The 17,321-nt window shown below is 41.5% G+C and overlaps 1 protein-coding gene across 1 annotated transcript in view; it reads left to right on the plus strand.

Moving 5' to 3' along the window:
• Positions 1-1,540: 1,540 nt before the first annotated feature.
• Positions 1,541-17,321, plus strand: part of LOC122555191 (fatty acid-binding protein, liver-like) — a 19,853-nt gene continuing 4,072 nt past the window's right edge. Inside the window, exons 1-3 of the mRNA XM_043700937.1 lie at positions 1,541-1,689; positions 5,975-6,147; positions 13,828-13,920. Coding sequence (XP_043556872.1) covers positions 1,623-1,689; positions 5,975-6,147; positions 13,828-13,920 — 333 coding nt within the window. The 5' untranslated portion in view covers positions 1,541-1,622. The remainder of the gene's footprint in view (positions 1,690-5,974; positions 6,148-13,827; positions 13,921-17,321) is intronic.

Here is a 17,321-nt window from a genome sequence, read left to right on the forward strand (position 1 = left end):
TGGCCAAAGTGACTGACACCAGGAGAGAGATTGGGAGGCTGGCTTATGAGCTGAGGCCTCCTCCATTTCTCAGTGGAGCTTACTAACCCCAGAGGGAAAAATAATCAGTAAACAAAAACATTAACATGGTGGCTCAGTGGTTAGCACTGCTGCCTCACAGCGCCAGGGACCTGGGTTCAATTCCCGCCTCAGGCAACTGTCTGTGTGGAGTTTGCACATTCTCCCTGTGTCTGTGTGGGTTTCCTCCCACAGTCCAAAGATGTGCAGGTTAGGTGAATTGGCCATGCTAAATTGCCCATCGTGTTAGGTGTAGGGGAATGAGTCTGGGTGGGTTGCTCTTCGGAGGGTTGGTATGGACTTGTTAGGCCAAAGGGCCTGTTTCCACACTGTAGGGAATCTAATCTAAAAAAAAAACCAAGAATAATATTTGGAAATAAACATATTGGTCATACTGGTGGATGTTTCTATCGTGTTCAAGAATGCATCATTCACAAGCTTTACTGGTTTTATCATCCTGAGTTTCTGGAGTTGGTCAGCTGATCTTTCAATTATCAATGTGGATATTTCCCAGCAGCCTTCCTTCTCTATCGTCCATGAGAGGTGCTCCTGGTCCCAACTGTCCACCCAATAGACTCTTGCTCATCAGTTTCCTAATAATCAGCTATTAACTAGCCTCAGGGTTCAGGGGCAATAAGTGGGTTCCATTTGGCAGCATCTTATAATCCTTGCTAATGTAGTTGGGGACAGGGACCTCAAAAAATTGTTTGATTGGCTTCACCATCTCCTTCCCACTCACCTCTAACCTGTGTCCCATATTACAGTGTGCAGGATTTGGGCTAGTCAGTCTGCCTGGTCTTAGGCCTGTTGAATCTTTACAGTGGCCAGTTTAGGGTCAGGATGAAGGGCTATTCACCATTTTCAATACAGCTGGAAACAGGGAGATGGTAGTGCCAATGGAATCTGATGCTTGTCATCAAAACTATGACATATTTGCAAATAAATCCAAGAGTCTGGTTGAAGGGAGTGGTGAAAATGTGGGAGTAACTGTTACAGTGAGTGCTTGAGGTGAATATAGAATAAATGGATCTAATCTGAAGTTAGGTAAACATATGAGAGAAAGAATAGAAGGTTATGTTGATATTACTGGAAGAGGAGAAGTCTGAGGAAATTAGTATGAAATCTATACAGATAATGTGGAGCTAGTGTGATTAATGGCTTCATTGTTGTGTATCAATAAAATTCTACATAAACCATTTCCCACCAATGATCTAGTGCAAAGCTGGAACAGCAGAGCAGAACATCACTCGTTGCAAACTCAAAGTTGTAACATCTTGTGGGAGTAGCAATTCCTTGGCCATGTTGGCACTTATTGGCACTATGAATCAGCACATTCAAAGTGAAAAGGTTGGGGAAAATGGACGTGAGTGTGTTAATGGCTACAATGCCTCTTGCCACATCAGAGCTGAGTCACTCACATTGTGTAAGTGAGTTAATGATTCAAAATCACCATAAAGCATTACACCTTTACCCTTGCCAGATGAAGAAATCCCTATAAAGCAAGGCAGCAATCTGGAGAAAGGCTTTCCCATCCTGTTGGGTTACACAGAGAAATATTGCCCACAATGGCCTTCAATGGACGTTATGAGCTGCAGAGTCAGGACAAGTTTGCAGAGTTTATGAAAGCTATTGGTGAGTGCAAAGATTTTCAATGTGTTTATGTGTTTCAAATCATGACATAAAATTTGAAGATATTTATACGGCACCTAAGGTCAACCTAAGTGTGTTCAGTTGGCAAGCTGACCTCAAAGCAAGTGATGCATAATCAGCTTCAATTGTTAATACCATAAAGACTGAGGTTTGACTGTTTCAACTGACAGCAAAATGTTTTGATTAAAATTGGTTTCCTACATGGGGAGAGTGAGGTAGTTCCTGATCTTGTGTGATGGCTGTGAATCGTCAGTCCATTTGCCTTCTCTCTGAATTTTTAGGCAATGGCAAAGAAAACATCAGGACTGATGTGGGGCAGGGAGGTGATTCTGTGTCACCCATAATAGTGACCGATGCAAGATCAATCCCAGCAGCTCCAGATCAAGCAACTCAAAAGCACTACCTTTATGTCGATGGGTCAGTCAGTTACAGACAAGTTTGGCTGGAAAGCCTGTTTCCATGTTGCAAACCTCGAAGACTCTATGACTCTGTCCACCTTAAAGAGTTCTAACCTTTACAAATAGAGTTAAAAGCATTTTCTCACAGTGTACAGTTTAATATACAGCCTTTCCATTCTTCATTCATTGTCAATCTCGCATATGTTTAGATAAATATACGGAGCACTCCAGCTGAAAAATTACACCTCTTGCACTGTTAAATAAGCAATTCAGCTACTGAGCTGAAATGTTTACTTTCATCATATTCTGTCAGTCTGTCACTGTAGCTACTGATGCAATGCTTTTAAATATATCAACCAACAGTCACCTATTTATTTTGATATTGTATTTAGAGCCCTCAAGCCTGTACATTTGTACCTCCACCTTCTATTTATTTTGTGTAAATAGTGCAATTTCAAGGCTTGTCAACCGATTGGTCAACTTCCAAAATAAGGCAAGGTGACTGCTAAAACCAAAGTGGCACTTTGGGAGGTCTAATCTGAGATGCATGATTTAAATCTAAGAGGAAACCGTTAGATAGAATAATCTGAATTATGAAGGCTCTCCCTCAACCAGACCTGATGGGCCACCATAGTTGCAACTAACATTGAATGGAACCAAAATGTTGCTTTCAGTTTAGGTAACAGTCTTTGGTCATTCTGTAACCCTGTCACCACTGAGTTAAAGTTAATGGTAAAGAAGGGCACTGCTGAAGGAATGCTGCACAGTCGGAGGCATTCCTTCAGTAATCCTCTCTTCCTTCAGGTGAGTGCATTACACTGTTAAAACATTTTATATAGTGACTTGCACAACTACCAGATACCTCATGATGCTTTACTGTCTGATAGAGTCATTGAGTCATAGAGATGTACAGCACGGAAACAGACCTTCTGTCCAACTCAACCGTGCTGACCAGATATCTTCAATTAATCTAGTCCTATTTGCCAACATATCCCTCCAAACCCTTCCTATTCATATACCCATCCAGATATCTTTTAAATGCTGTAATTGTACCAGCCTCCACCACTTCCTCTGGCAACTCATTCAATACACACACCACCCTCTGTGTGAAAAAGTTGACCCTTAGGTCCCTTTTAATTTTTTCCCCTCTCACCCTCAACTTATAGCCTCTAGTTCTGGACTCTCCCAGCCCAGGGAAAAGACCTGGTCTATTTATCCTATCCATGCCCCTCATGATTTCATAAACTTCTATCAGGTCATCCTTCAGTCTCTGACACTCCAGGGAAAATAGCCCCAGCCTAATCAGCCTTTCCCTATAGCTCAAATCCTCCTTCTGATAGGAGGGAGACCAGAATTGCACACAATATTCCAAAGGCCTAAGTAATGTCCTGTACAGCTGCAACCTGATCTCCCAACTTTTATACTCAATGCACTGACCAATAAAGGAAAGCATACCTAATGTTGGTTTCACTGCCCTATCTACCTGCGACTCTATTTTCAATGAACTATGAACATGCGCTCCAAGCTCTCTTTGCTCAGCAACACTCCCCAGGACCTTACCATTAAGTATACTTTGAAGGGTGGTGTTCTTGTACATGAATCACGGAAAGCTAATTTGCAGGGACAGCAGATAATAAGGAAGGCAAATAGAATTTTGACATTTACTGCTAAAAGAATAGAATATAAAAGTAGGGAATTGTTGTTGCAACGAGGCAGTAGTGAGATCACACCTGGAGCACTGTGTACAATTTTGTGTCTTACTTGAAGAGGGATGTAATTGTATTGGAGACAGTTCAGAAGAGGCTCACTAAATTAATTCCAGAAATGAGTAAATTGTTTTATGAAGAGAGGGTTGAGCAGTTTAGACCTCTACTCTTGAGAGTTCAGAAGAATAAGGGTTGATCTAATGGATGTATGTAACAGGTTAAAGGGGATTGAAAAAGTAGGCATTGAAAGGATGTTTCTCCTTGTGGTGCATTGTTTCCAAATTGTGCCATGGGATCATTCACATCCCTCCAAACAACTAGATGGGGGCCTTGGTTCAAATTCTTATCAAAGGGCAGCACTCTGACAGTGCAGCACTCCCTCAGTATGATCCTGGTATGCGAACTAACATCTTTGTACTCAAGATCTGGAGGGGGACTTAAACCAGAAACTGCATGGCTCAGAGATGACAGAACCACAGCTCAGAGCTGACTACTCTTTGAAAGTGCTTCATTGATTGTAAATATCGTGAGTAAGTCAACGCATTCGTCTTTTAGAGACTGATATATCTTGTAATGTTATGACTGCCATAATGCCCATTATAAAGCTTACATTAAAATCTAATTAACAAACTAGCAAAAATAAAGAATCAGTTTCCAAAAATCCTGAATAAGTTAATTACACTCATTCGGCAGCGCAGATCTTAAATATTGGTGAGCAAAGCTGTTCATCTTGTACCCCTCAGGAAATTTCACAAGAGTACAAATTTAAAATGAGAACTGACATTTATGTTGTATCAGAGGGGAATGATGAGTGGTTGTCAAGTGGACTCTGATTGGCAGAGGTATAGCCAAGGGGAATGCAGTCATTAATGCCGAATGACAATTAACAGTCCAAGGTTAAATTTTAAAACCAGACAATTTGACTTTTATTGGAATTCACCTGTGAAACGGACAAGCTAATGGCTGTCACCTACTTTGTTGATTTGAAACAGGTGCAGTGTGTCCAAGAGCAGGCATGTTCGCTCTGTCTGCAAAAAAAAGGTTCCTGTCTATTAATATGTGTAGCTTCCAGTATGTTTGACTAATGTCCTTTAGAAAAGGAATCTACCATCCTTACCTGGTCGGGCCTACATGTGACTCCAGACCCACTGCAATGTGGTTAATTCTTAACTGCCGTCTGGGATGGGCAATCAATACTGGCGTAGCTAACAATGCCCTCATCCTATGAATGAATAAAAAACATTGTGAGCCTGACTGACACTCCTCAATTAGTTGTCAGTGTAATTCTCTCCACATTCCAGAATATCCAGCAAATGTTGGCCAATTGTAGAATCACATCTTATTTTGGATACAGTATTGTAAGTTTTACAAGTATGTGTTTTCTAGGTAAGGCTAGTACCTCACTTGGTGCAAACAACCAAATAAATATCATCTACCAGTTTTTGGGATACTTGGCCAACCTTCCTGGGATCAGACTGGCACTGAAGTTCTTAAATCACATTGCTCAACTGTGTGACTTCTTTCATTTTTCAATTTCATTCATTTCTCTTCTGAGTTCAAACACTGGAAGGGGACTTTAAGGCCTGATTTCTCTCCATATCCTTTGATCCCTTTAGGGCGAAGAACTATATCTTCATCTTTCTTGAATGTCTTCTATGTTTTAGCATCAACAGTTTCCTCTGGCAGAGAACTCCACAGGCTCACCAGTCTTTGGGTGAAGAAATCTCCTCCTCACTTCTGCCCTATATGGCCTACCTCTTACCTTTGCACTGTGACCTCTGGTTTTGGACTCCCAGGTCATCAACAACATTCTTCCCACATCTCTGCACTGTCTTATCCTATAGAATTTTATTGATTTCTCTGAGAACACTGCTTCATTCTTCTAAACTCGAGTCAATATAGTTCTAACTGATCCAGTCCCTATCTCTACATCAGTCCCGCCATCCCAGGAATCGCTCTGGTAAAGGGTGAGGCAGGTAGTCTTTCTTTACTGCATTTGCTTCCAAGATCTCTCAGGCTATCATCCAATCTTGAACCCATTCTGCCTTTGGTTTGACAATCTTTCAGGCCCTTTCTAATCTTCTGTTCACTTCCATCTCACCCATTGTGAAATCCTTGGTTCAAATACTATCAATAATCCTGTTGGTCTTGTGCAATTTCTAGGACTCTCAGACGATTTGATCGAAAAAGGGAAGGATCAAAAGAGCACTTCAGAAATTGTCGAAACTGGAGACCACTTTAAGATCACTGTCACAACAGGCAGTAAAGTGCTGGTGAATGAATTTACAATTGGGGAGGAGACTGAAATAGAATCTCCTACAGGAGACAAAATTAAGGTAATCCTTCCCTCCATTTCCAATGACTATGAAGGGTGCACATTCATCTCATTTTTCAGGCTGTAAACTGTATTTGAAGGTGCAATTCTGCGGCTTTATTTTACCTGTTTATATAGGTTCAAACTGAAATAACGAAATCATCGACTTATACAGCATAGAAAGAGATTTCTCAGCACATGTTACTGTGCCGGTATTTTGAAAGACCTATCAAATTAGTCTCACTCTCTAACTCTTTCACCATAACGCTACAACCTTTCTGCTCTGACTGCACATTCAGTTTCTTTTGTGCATATTCCAACTGCAATGAAGAATCACAAAATGGTTTCAGGAGTCTATGCAGCCATTCAGGAAGCTTGCATACTTTCGAAAAGAGCAATTGAGATGCTCCACCTCCCACCATTCTCCTTCACTGTAACCTTCTAATTTTTTTTCTTCCTCCAAATACTTTTCCAATCCCCTTTGGAAAGCTCCACTTGAATCAACCTCTACTGTACTATCTGAAATGCATTCTATGCCCTAATCGCTTGACAGATAACAATAACTTTTCCTCATATTGCCTTTGGTTCTTTTGCTAATTGTCATTTTAACCTGCAAGACTCCTGTAACAATGTTTCTGTGAACTGCATGGGATTCTCTCACGTTTATTTGATTGAAAAGCATTAATTCCAGTTCCTGTATGGAACAGCCTGATTAGCGAACAGGCATTTATATGAATTTGCAAACTGAAAATCACAGATTAAATCCAAAGTGTAATGAGGGAGTGCCTCACTGGGGTGATAAGGCTGGTCAGATAAGCAAGACGTCAGTGTTTATTTACTTTGTAACTTGTTATTTATCGCAGTTGCTGCTCTCAATTCTCTCTCTCAGGGAAACCAACTGCAGATTGAGCCCTCAGTCTGTCTGCAGGATCCCAATCTCCTGATCACTTGCCATTTCAAAATCCCATCCTGCTCTCAGGCTCACATCTCTGCAGTTACAGTGAAGCCCACTGCAAACTGAACAAACAGCACCTTATTTTCTGTTCAGGCACTTCACAACCTTCATTGAGTTCAAAGTTAAAAACACACACCACCAGGTTATAGTCCGACAGGTTTATTCGGAAGCATTAGCTTTTGAGGTGATAACTCTTCATCAGGTGGTCGTAGAACATGACTATATAACAGAATTTATAGCAAAAGGAGTTGTAATGATATATTTAGTTAAAAAGTTCATTGAGTTCAACAACTTCACACTACTAAGATCAGAACTCCTTTTTTAAATACAGCACCCCCTTCCCTTAATGTCAGCTTTTCACGTCAGAGCTCATCTTTACCCTGTCATTTTAACCTACTCTGGATTTGTGTCCTTCCTTTGCATAACCAGCTATCGACCGCCAGGGGGCTCCCACTGACAAGAAATTGAACTGGACTAGCCGCATAAACACAATGGCTACAAGAGCAGGTCAGAGGCTAGGATTCCTGTGGCGAGGAACTCCCCTCCTGACTTCCCAAAGCCTGTCCAACTTGGAACTGTGATGGAATGCTGCTCATTTAGAGTCATAGAATTGTACAACACAGAAACAGACCTTTCAGTTCAACTCATTCATGCCGACCAGATATCCGAAATTAATCTCGTACCATTTGCCAGCACCTGGCCCATTTCTAAACCCTACCTATTCATATACCATCCAGGTGCCTTTTAAATATTGGAATTATATCAACTCCACCATATCTTTTGGCACTCATTCCACCGACACCATGCAACTTCTTGCGAGCTTCCTGTGGCAGATCTAACTCTAACATCTCTCATAACCATTCCACGCTCTTCCAAGTTTATTACCTCTGAGCTGTATGTCCTTGCTTACCATGAGTTGCAGTACTGCTCGTAAACAAAGCTTTTCCCTGTACTAGAGTAGACATAACAATTAATTAATCAATAGATCAATCACCCTCTACATAAAAAAAGTTGCCCCTTGACTCCCTTTTAAATCTTTCCCCTCTCACCTTAAACCTGTGACCTCCAGTTTTGGACTCCCCTACCCCGGAGAAAAGACCTTGGCTATTCACCCTATCCATCCACCGCATGATTTTATAAACCTCTATAAGGTCACCATTCGCCTCTGATGCTCCAGGGAAAATAGTCGCAGCCTGTTCAGCCTCTCCCTTTAGCTCAAACCCTCTGAACCCTGGCAACATCTTTGTAAATCTTTTCTGCACCCTTTCAAGTTTAACATCTTTCGTATAGAAGGAAGACCAGAATTGAACACAGTATTCCAATAGCGACCTAACTAATGTCCTGTACAGCCTCAAAATGACATCCCAACTTCTGTACTCAATGAACTGTACAATAAAGGCAAGCATACTGAATGCCTTCTTCTCGACCCCTTTCACCTTCAAGAAACAATGAACCACACTCCAATATCTCTTTGTTCAACACCATTCCCCTGCCCTGATTTGCCTTACCAAAATGCAACACCTCATATTTATCAATATAAATTTTGGCATCATCTGCAAACTTCCTAACCATACCTCCTGCATTTACACCCAAATCATTTATATAAATGACAAAAAGCAGTCAACCCTGTAAATCCTTGTGGCGCAACACTAGGCCTCCAGTCCACCACCCTCCACCACCATCTGTCCCCCCTACCTTCATGCCAATTTTGTGTCCAAGTGGCTAGTTCTCCCTGGATTCCATGAGTGGGCGGCACGGTGGCACAGTGGTTAGCACTGCTGCCTCACAGCGCCTGAGACCCGGGTTCAATTCCCGACTCAGGCGACTGACTGTGTGGAGTTTGCACGTTCTCCCCGTGTCTGCATGGGTTTCCTCCGGGTGCTCCGGTTTCCTCCCACAGTCCAAAGATGTGCAGGGTCAGGTGAATTGGCTATACTAAATTGCCCGTAGTGCTAGGTAAGGGGTAAATGTAGGGGTATGGATGGGTTTCGCTTCGGCGGGTCGGTGTGGACTTGTTGGGCCAAAGGGCCTGTTTCCACACTGTAATCTAATCTAATCTAAAAAGATCTAACATTGTTAACCAGTCTACCATGCAGAACCATGTCAAAAACTTTGATGAAATCCAAAGAGACAACAGCCACCACTCTGCCTTCATAAATCTTTGTTGTCGCTTCTTCAAAAAACTCAATCAAGTTAGTAAGACCCGATTTCCCATGCGTAAAGCTAGGCTGACTACTCCTAATCAGCCCTTGCCTTTTCAAATACACGGAAATCCTGCCTGTCAAAATCTCCGCCAACAACGTAACTGCTGACGTAAGGCTCACCAGTCTATAGTTCCTAGGCTTTTCCTTACCACCTTTCTTAATTAATGGCATCACATTAGCCACCCTCCAGTCTTCCAGTACCTCACCCGTGACTGTCAATGATACAAATATCTCAGCAAGGGGCCTAGCGATCACTTCCCTAGCTTCCCTCAAAGTTCTAGGATACACCTGATCAGACCTGAGGATTTATCCACCTTTATGCATTTTAAGACATCCAGTGCCTGCTCCTCTGTAATATGGACCCTTTTTAAGATATCACAATTTATTTCTCCAAGTTCTCTACCATCCATAACCTTCTCACGATAAAAACTGACACAAAATACTTGTTCAGCATATCATCCATTTCCTGTGGTTCTAAATATAAGACAGCCTTGTTGATCTTTAAAGGTCCCTAGTCTCTCCCTAGATACACTTCTGCCCTTAATGTGTTTATTGAAACTCTTTGGATTCTCCTTAGCTGTATTTGCCAAAATTATCTTCTGTCCTCTCTTTGCCTCTTGACTTCCCTCTTAGGCATACTCCTACTGCCCTGAAAAGCCTCAAGGGATTCAATTGTCCCTACTGGCTATCCCCACCATATGCCTCTTTCTTTATCTTGACCAGAGCCTCAATTTCTCTAGTCATCCAACATTCCCTCCACCTACCAGCCTTACACTCGTACTAACAGGAACATACTGCCTCTGGACTCTCGTTATCTCATTTTTGAAGCCCTCCTGCTTTCCAACCAACCCTTTACCTGTGAATACCTTCTTCCAATCAACTTTTGAAAGTTCTTGTCTAATACTGTCAAAATTGGCCTTACTCCAATTTAGAAATTTAATTTTTAAATCAGGTGTATCCTTTTCCATATCAATTTAAAACAAATAGAATTATGGTTTCTGGCCCCATAGTACTCCCCCACTGACACCTCAGTCACCTGCCCTGCCTTATTTCCCAAGAGTAGGTCAAGTTTTGCACCTTCTCCAGTAGGTACATCCACATACTGAATCAGAATATTTTCTTGTGCAGACTTAACAAATTCCTTTCCACCCAAGTCCTTAACACTGTAGCAGTCTCAGTCTATATTTGGAAAATTAAAATCCCCTACTATAACTACCTTATTATTCTTACAGATAACTGCGATCTCCTTATAAATTTGTTTCTCAATTTCCCGCTGACTTTTGGGAAGCCTATAGTACAATCCCAGTAAGGTGATCAGCCCTTTCTTATTTCTCAGTTCCACTCAAATTACTTCAATGGATGTACTCCCAGAAATATTCTCCAGAAGCTATCCCTAATCAAAAATGCCATCCTCCCACCCTCCCAACCTCTCTCGCCCCCGTTTCTATCCATCCTATAGCATCTATGTCCTGGAACATTAAACTGCCTGTCCTGCTCTTCCCTGAGCCACACTTCTGTTATTGCTATGACACCCCAGTCCCATGTTCCCAACCATGCCCTCAATTCATCTGACTTACCTGTCAGGCCTCTTGAATTGAAATAAATGCTGTTTAATTTACCAGTCTTACCTATTTGTCTGTGCCGCTCCTGCCTGCCTCAACTACTTGACTTGCTCCTCTTCTCAATTTTATCAGTCTCAGACTTCACTCTTTTTCTCTCCAACTCTTTGAGTATCCCTACCCCCACCCTCTACCTTCACTGATTTAAAGCCTCCTGAGGAGCACAAGCAAATCTCCCCACCAGGATATTGGCCCCCTTCCAACTCAGGTGCACGTCGTCCTTCTTAGTGTCACTTCAAAAGAGATTCCAAGATCCAAAATGTTAATCCCTGTCCCCTTCTCCAGTCCACAGCCATGCATTCATCTGCTTTATCCTCCTATTCCTACTCTCACTAACTCGTAGCACTGGGAGTAATCCAGATATTACTATCCTTGAGGACCTACTTTTTAACCTCCTGCCTAATTTCCTATATTGTGTCCTTGGCCTTCCTTTTATTTTCCTATGTCGTTAGGTCCACTGTGTACAATGACCTCCTGCTGATCCCTCTCCCCTTTAAGAGTATTCTGCAATCTCTCTGAGATATCCTTGATCCTGGCACCAGGGAGGCAACACACCCATTCTGATTTCTCTCTGCCGGCCATAGAAATATCTGTCTGTGCCTCTGAATAGAGAGTCCCTGTCACAATTGATTGTTTGGAAACTGACATAACCCTCATTACAGTAAAGCCAGTCTAGGTGTCAGAAATTTGGCTGTTCATGCTACATTCCCATGAGAGTTCATCACCCCTGATGAAAACAGTCTACTTGTTTGATATGGGGATAGTCAAAGGAAACTCCTGTACTACCTGACTACCCCTCCTACCTTTCCTGGAGGTAACCCATCTATCTGACTGCGTTTGCAGTTTAACTCCCTCCTTGAAACTGCCATCCATCACACCCCCCTAGCTAATGTAAATTCCTCACTGCCTCTAACTGCCAACCAATCCATGTAATCCGCTAGGATAAACAACCAAACACACTTCCTGCAAACACAGTCATCAGTAACATGGAAACTCTCCCTAATCTCCCACATCCATCAGGAAGAGCACGTCACTCTACTGAAGGCCACCTTTGTGCCTTAAGAATCGATAGAGCCAGAAAATAGCACAGTCTTACTGTTCTAAAAACACTGCTCCAGAATAACATAATACTTACGTTTTATGTTAAAAAAATTTAATTAAGAGACAGATGTCAGTAAAACATTTTCAAAAAACCTAACCTTACTCACTATCATAGATTGACAAAAACATACAGATTAAGGTTTAAACTTTTATCAAGCTTAAAAGCAAACATTTAACTGCTTCAGGCTCTGAAATCCTGACACTCCCAGCTGCAGTTCTGATAATAAGGTCCCTCGAAGGTCACCTGTAAAATTTGGGTGTAGCTCCAACAACACTCAAGAAGTTTGACACATCGAGGATAAAGCAGCCTGTCTTGTTGGTACCACATCCACAAGCATTGAATTCCTCTGCCACTGGTGCACAGCAGCAGCATTGTGTACCATCTACAAGATGCACTGCTCTTCACCGCAGGTCCTTAGAAAAAAATACCTTCCAAACTCACAAGAGCAGCAGATACATGGAAACACCACTACCTGCAAGTTCCCCTCCAGACCACTCACCATCCTGACTTGGAAATATATTGTTGTCTTTTTCAGTGTTACTGGGTCCAAACCCTGGAATTCTCTCCCTAATGCTATTGTGACTCTACCTACAACATGTGGACTGCAGCATTTCGAGAAAACAAGACAAGCCTTCTCAAGGGCAGCTATTGATGGGAATAAATACTGCCCTGGCCAGCGATACCTATATTTAATGAATAATTTTTTTAAAACTCAGAATCATGGAGTCATAGAGATGGAAACAGAACCTTCAGTCCAACTCGAATATGCTGACCAGATATCCTAACCTAATCTAGTCCCATATGCCAGCATTTGGTCCATATCCCTCCAAACTCTTCCTATTCATATACCCATCAACATGCATTTTAAATGCTGTAATTGTACCAGCCTCCACCACTTCCTCTGGCAGCTCATTCTATGCACATACCACCCTCTGTGTGAAAACATTGCCCTTCAGATCCCTTTTAAATCTTTCCCCTCTCACCTTAAATCCATGAGCTCTAGTTTTAGATTCCTCCAACCCAGGGAAAAGACCATGTCTATTTACCCTATCCATGCCCCTCATGATTTTATAAACTTCAAGAAGTCACCCCTCAGCCTCTGACACTCCAGAGAAAACAGCACCAGCCTCTCCCTATAGCTCAAACACTCCAACCCTGGCAACATCCTTGCAAATTCTTTCTGAACCCTTTGTCATTTTCTCCATGATACCTTGGATGTGCAATGCCAGTTAATGTTTCCTGATTGTTCCTTTTATTCCACTTGCTTCTCCTCCCTCTTTTTAACAGCATGAAACACATAGTATTTCCACATGTCTCCACATCTCTGAAGAACAGTGACAGTGGACTCCAAACGTTAACTCTGTTTCTCCCTGCACAGATGCTGCCAGACCTGCAGAGTTTCTGCAGCAACCTCTGATTTTCTTTTCGGATCTCCAGCACTTGCGGTATTTTGCTTCAGTGTTGGAAGCTCTCTGCCCTGTCACATATTCAATTCAGCCTCTTCATGATTCCTCACAACTGGAAACCCAGATCTGACAGGCATGGGGCTGACAAAATCTGAGGATAATTAAGGCTTGTTATAAATCTGTCTTTCGGCTAAACTTCGTGAAGCTTGGAGCAATATTGTGTCAACTTTGGTTAGAAAGTTAACCTCACAATGGCTAAAGGAGTGAAAATCCAAATATCTGGATGGATACTGACTGGAAACTTGGGTTATTGAGGAACCATGACTATAATATTAAGTTATATTGGTGTCAGGCAAAACCTAAATTAGATGCATTTCGAAACCTCATATTTAATGTCTCATTTCTTAATTACCTAGGCCATAGTTAATCGTGATGGGAACAATAAACTTGTCGCCAAGATACAAAATATTACTTCAGTTACAGAGATCAACGGAGACCAACTAACAAATGTAAGTTGCCATTAGTTCTGTTTTGATGTTCCTTATAGTTCTCAGTTTGGAATTGTTTAGCTGAACCAGCCATGAGCATCTTGAAAGCACTGATCACCTCTCACTGACTGTGTGATGTTGATCTAAATAAGTTGACAAGGCTACAGGATTTGAACTTCAAATTCAAGAGCAACATTTAAGTGACATCTTGACAGATGTATGAATAAGAGGGAATTGAAGGATACAGACAGCGTAGATGTGAAAGGTATTTAGTTTAGAAAGGCACCATGTGTTGGTGCTGGCTTGGTAGGTCAAAAGGCCTGTTCCTGACCTGCACTGTTCTTTGATTTGTGTGTTTATTTAGGGGGAAAAATGGCCAGGTCTTGAATGTTGCCTCTTGCCCAACAATCCTTGCTTTCCTTGTCTCTTACACCTAACTGCGGGGTGCAGGAGTATTGGATAAGAAGACTAATTTGTTTGAGATTACTGTCACTCACTATCAAGGGATACGCTTCTGTGGTGACCAGAAGTTGTGAAAAGTCAATGGAATGATACACAATCCTAGAGAATAATAGAAAAAGAACAAAACTCAGACCAGAGGATATCAGAATAAAGCGGTACCAATTTAAGGCTGAGATACCACATGGCAGGTTAGTTGGCAAATTAGAAATGTTTGGGACTGATGGGTCTTTGGCAGCATGATTTAGGAGTTTTTAGATATTATGAAACAGAAGATAGGCATTTCTCAGATTGGAAATTTGAAAGTGGGATCAGTGTTGGAATCCTTGCTTTTAGTCTGATTTGGAGATGGGAGGTGAGGGAAAAATCTCAATTCTGAACAATTTTAACAGGGTAAAGAAGGATATTCTGTTTCCACTAACAGTTACATCAGTATCTAGAGGTCACAATTTCAAAATTTCCAGCAAGAGAGCTTGGAGTGGGATAAGGAGAAACTTTCTTTCCTCAGATTTGTTTGGATTTGGAATGAAGTACCTGGGAGAGTGGTGAAGGTGGGTTTCATAGGAGGTTTCAAAGGAGAGCTGGATATGTATTTGAAAGTGATGACTTTAGAGGACTATGGAAATAAGGCTAGAGAATGGTGCTGGCTGGAAAACTCTTTTGTGAGCTGGTACAGCCATGATGGATTGAGTGCCTTCTTCTGTACTGTAAAATTCCATGACACTAAGATGAGGAAGAATTTTTTTTCTCAGATGTTGTGGGTCTTTGGAACTCCTTGCCATTGAGAAATGTGGGGCCAGTGTGCTCATGTATACTAAGGTTGAAATGGAGAGATTCTCCATCGCTTGGAGAATCAAGGGTTACAGGGAAAGAGCAGGAAAGTAAAATGAGAAATGTCAGATCAGCCATAATCCTATTGAATGGATAAAAACGCTCAAGGGGCTGAATGGCCGACTCCTGTTACTATTTCTCATGGATTTTATGTACTTAATGTAAAAGGTCATAGAAAAAAAGAATGGAATTCAAGCCCCATTGTGGATGGTTCTTGAGGCATTCATAAGTATTCAATTATTTTTGCAATATAATCTCATACACATCAATTTAATAAATGGTCAGTATTATGATCCCAGCCATTGGTCAAGCCCAATCCTAAAATGAAATCTGGGTAAATCTCCATAGATTTATAAAAGGTTTTACTTAATATCTTTCTCATAGTCATAAAATGCTACAGATGTTCTTTAAAACTAAACAAAAGGTTATGACACAAAAAATGCAAACAAAATATAGCAAATCATGCTGTCTTAACAAAGTACACATGCAGAAAATCTTCAATCACTCAGCAAAACAAAGTTTTATCCTATTCCCCATCACCAACATCTTACAGAGATTCAAATCCAGAGAAATTACACCTTTAAATCAAATATGTGATTATATCAAATATGTAAGTTCTGATTCTCCTCCAATCTTTCCTGTGAACTATGAAATATTCTTCCATGAATGTTCACAAAACTGAGAGCTTAGACTTTCTCAGCCTCTAATAGCCTGCACATTTCTAATCAATTACTTCTGGTTTAGAAGTTGCACAAAGTAAACTTTTCTGCTGAGGTCACTGTATTTTCCCTTAACTATTCAACACTCCTATCTAGGAAAGAAACTATATGTGATCCCAGTCAGGTCCACTCTGAAAGGCCTTAAATTTTCAATCTCTGGGTTTCTTTGGTTAAAATCAATGAATGATTGTCATGAATCAGCTTAATAGGCTCCAATGCTTATAATCCCTGTCATAAACTAGCACAATGAAGACAATTTTATATTATATACTCATGGGATGTGGGCATTGCTGGCCGGCCAGCATTTATTGCCTGTAACTAGTCACCTTGAGAATGTGATGGTGAGTTGCCTTGCTGTACTGTTGCAGCCCACATACTGTAGACTGACCCACAATGCCCTTCAGGAGGGAATTCCAGGATTTTGGAGAGTGACTTGGAGGGGACTTGCAGGTGGCAGTATATTTTGCATTAATATTCCAGGCAGCTCCTTGTTCTCTGTATTGGATAAAGTCACAGTATCAGAAGGACTGTCTGACCAACTTATTTTTTAAACACTTCACAAAAGTAACCATTTCCATTTTCCAATATTTATCATCCAAACTCTTAAACAATTTTAATTAATTAATTATATAAAGCAGACACCTTTTATCACACTACTTAATCAGGCTTTGGTGATATTGACTGAGGAAACAATCGTTTTCCTTGAACAATGCTTTAGGGTGATTATCATCCATCTGGAACCCAGAGGAACAGACAGACTGGGCTCTCATCTTCAGACTCAGTGTTTTACAATCCTCTGGATTTAATATTGAATTCAACACCTTCAGATTGTGAACCCACTCCTATTCCTTCCCTTTACTTTAGCTTTACTTGTTGTATTCTCTGTCACTTTGTCCTCTCTGCCCTGAACCCCCTCCACCCCTACGTTCTGTTCTTTCTAGTCTGGCGGTTAGACACACCATTGTTCTGCCTTTCTCACATTACAATCACTTCATCTGTCTTATCAACATCCTTTCTCCCCCAGCACTCCACACCATACCTCACTCCGCTCCATTACACAAATGCTGTCCTGTCCACACTTCACACCAGTTCTGATGAAGAGTCATAGAGATGTACATCATGGAAACAGACCTTTCGGTCCAACCCGTCCATGCCGACCAGATATCCCAACCCAATCTAGTTCCAACTGCCAGCACCCGGCCCATATCCCTCCAAACCCTTCCAGTCATATACCCATTCAAATGCCTTTTAAATGTTGCAATTGTACCAGCCTCCACCACATCCTCTGGCAGCTCATTCCATACACGTACCACCCTCTGCATGAAAAGGTTGCCCCTTAGGTCTCTTTTATATCTTTCCCCTCTCACCCTAAACCTATGCCCTCTAGTTCTGGACTCCCCGACCCCAGGGAAA

This window comes from Chiloscyllium plagiosum, chromosome 1 (assembly GCF_004010195.1).
Source record: "Chiloscyllium plagiosum isolate BGI_BamShark_2017 chromosome 1, ASM401019v2, whole genome shotgun sequence".
In the NCBI taxonomy this organism is placed as follows: domain Eukaryota; kingdom Metazoa; phylum Chordata; class Chondrichthyes; order Orectolobiformes; family Hemiscylliidae; genus Chiloscyllium; species Chiloscyllium plagiosum.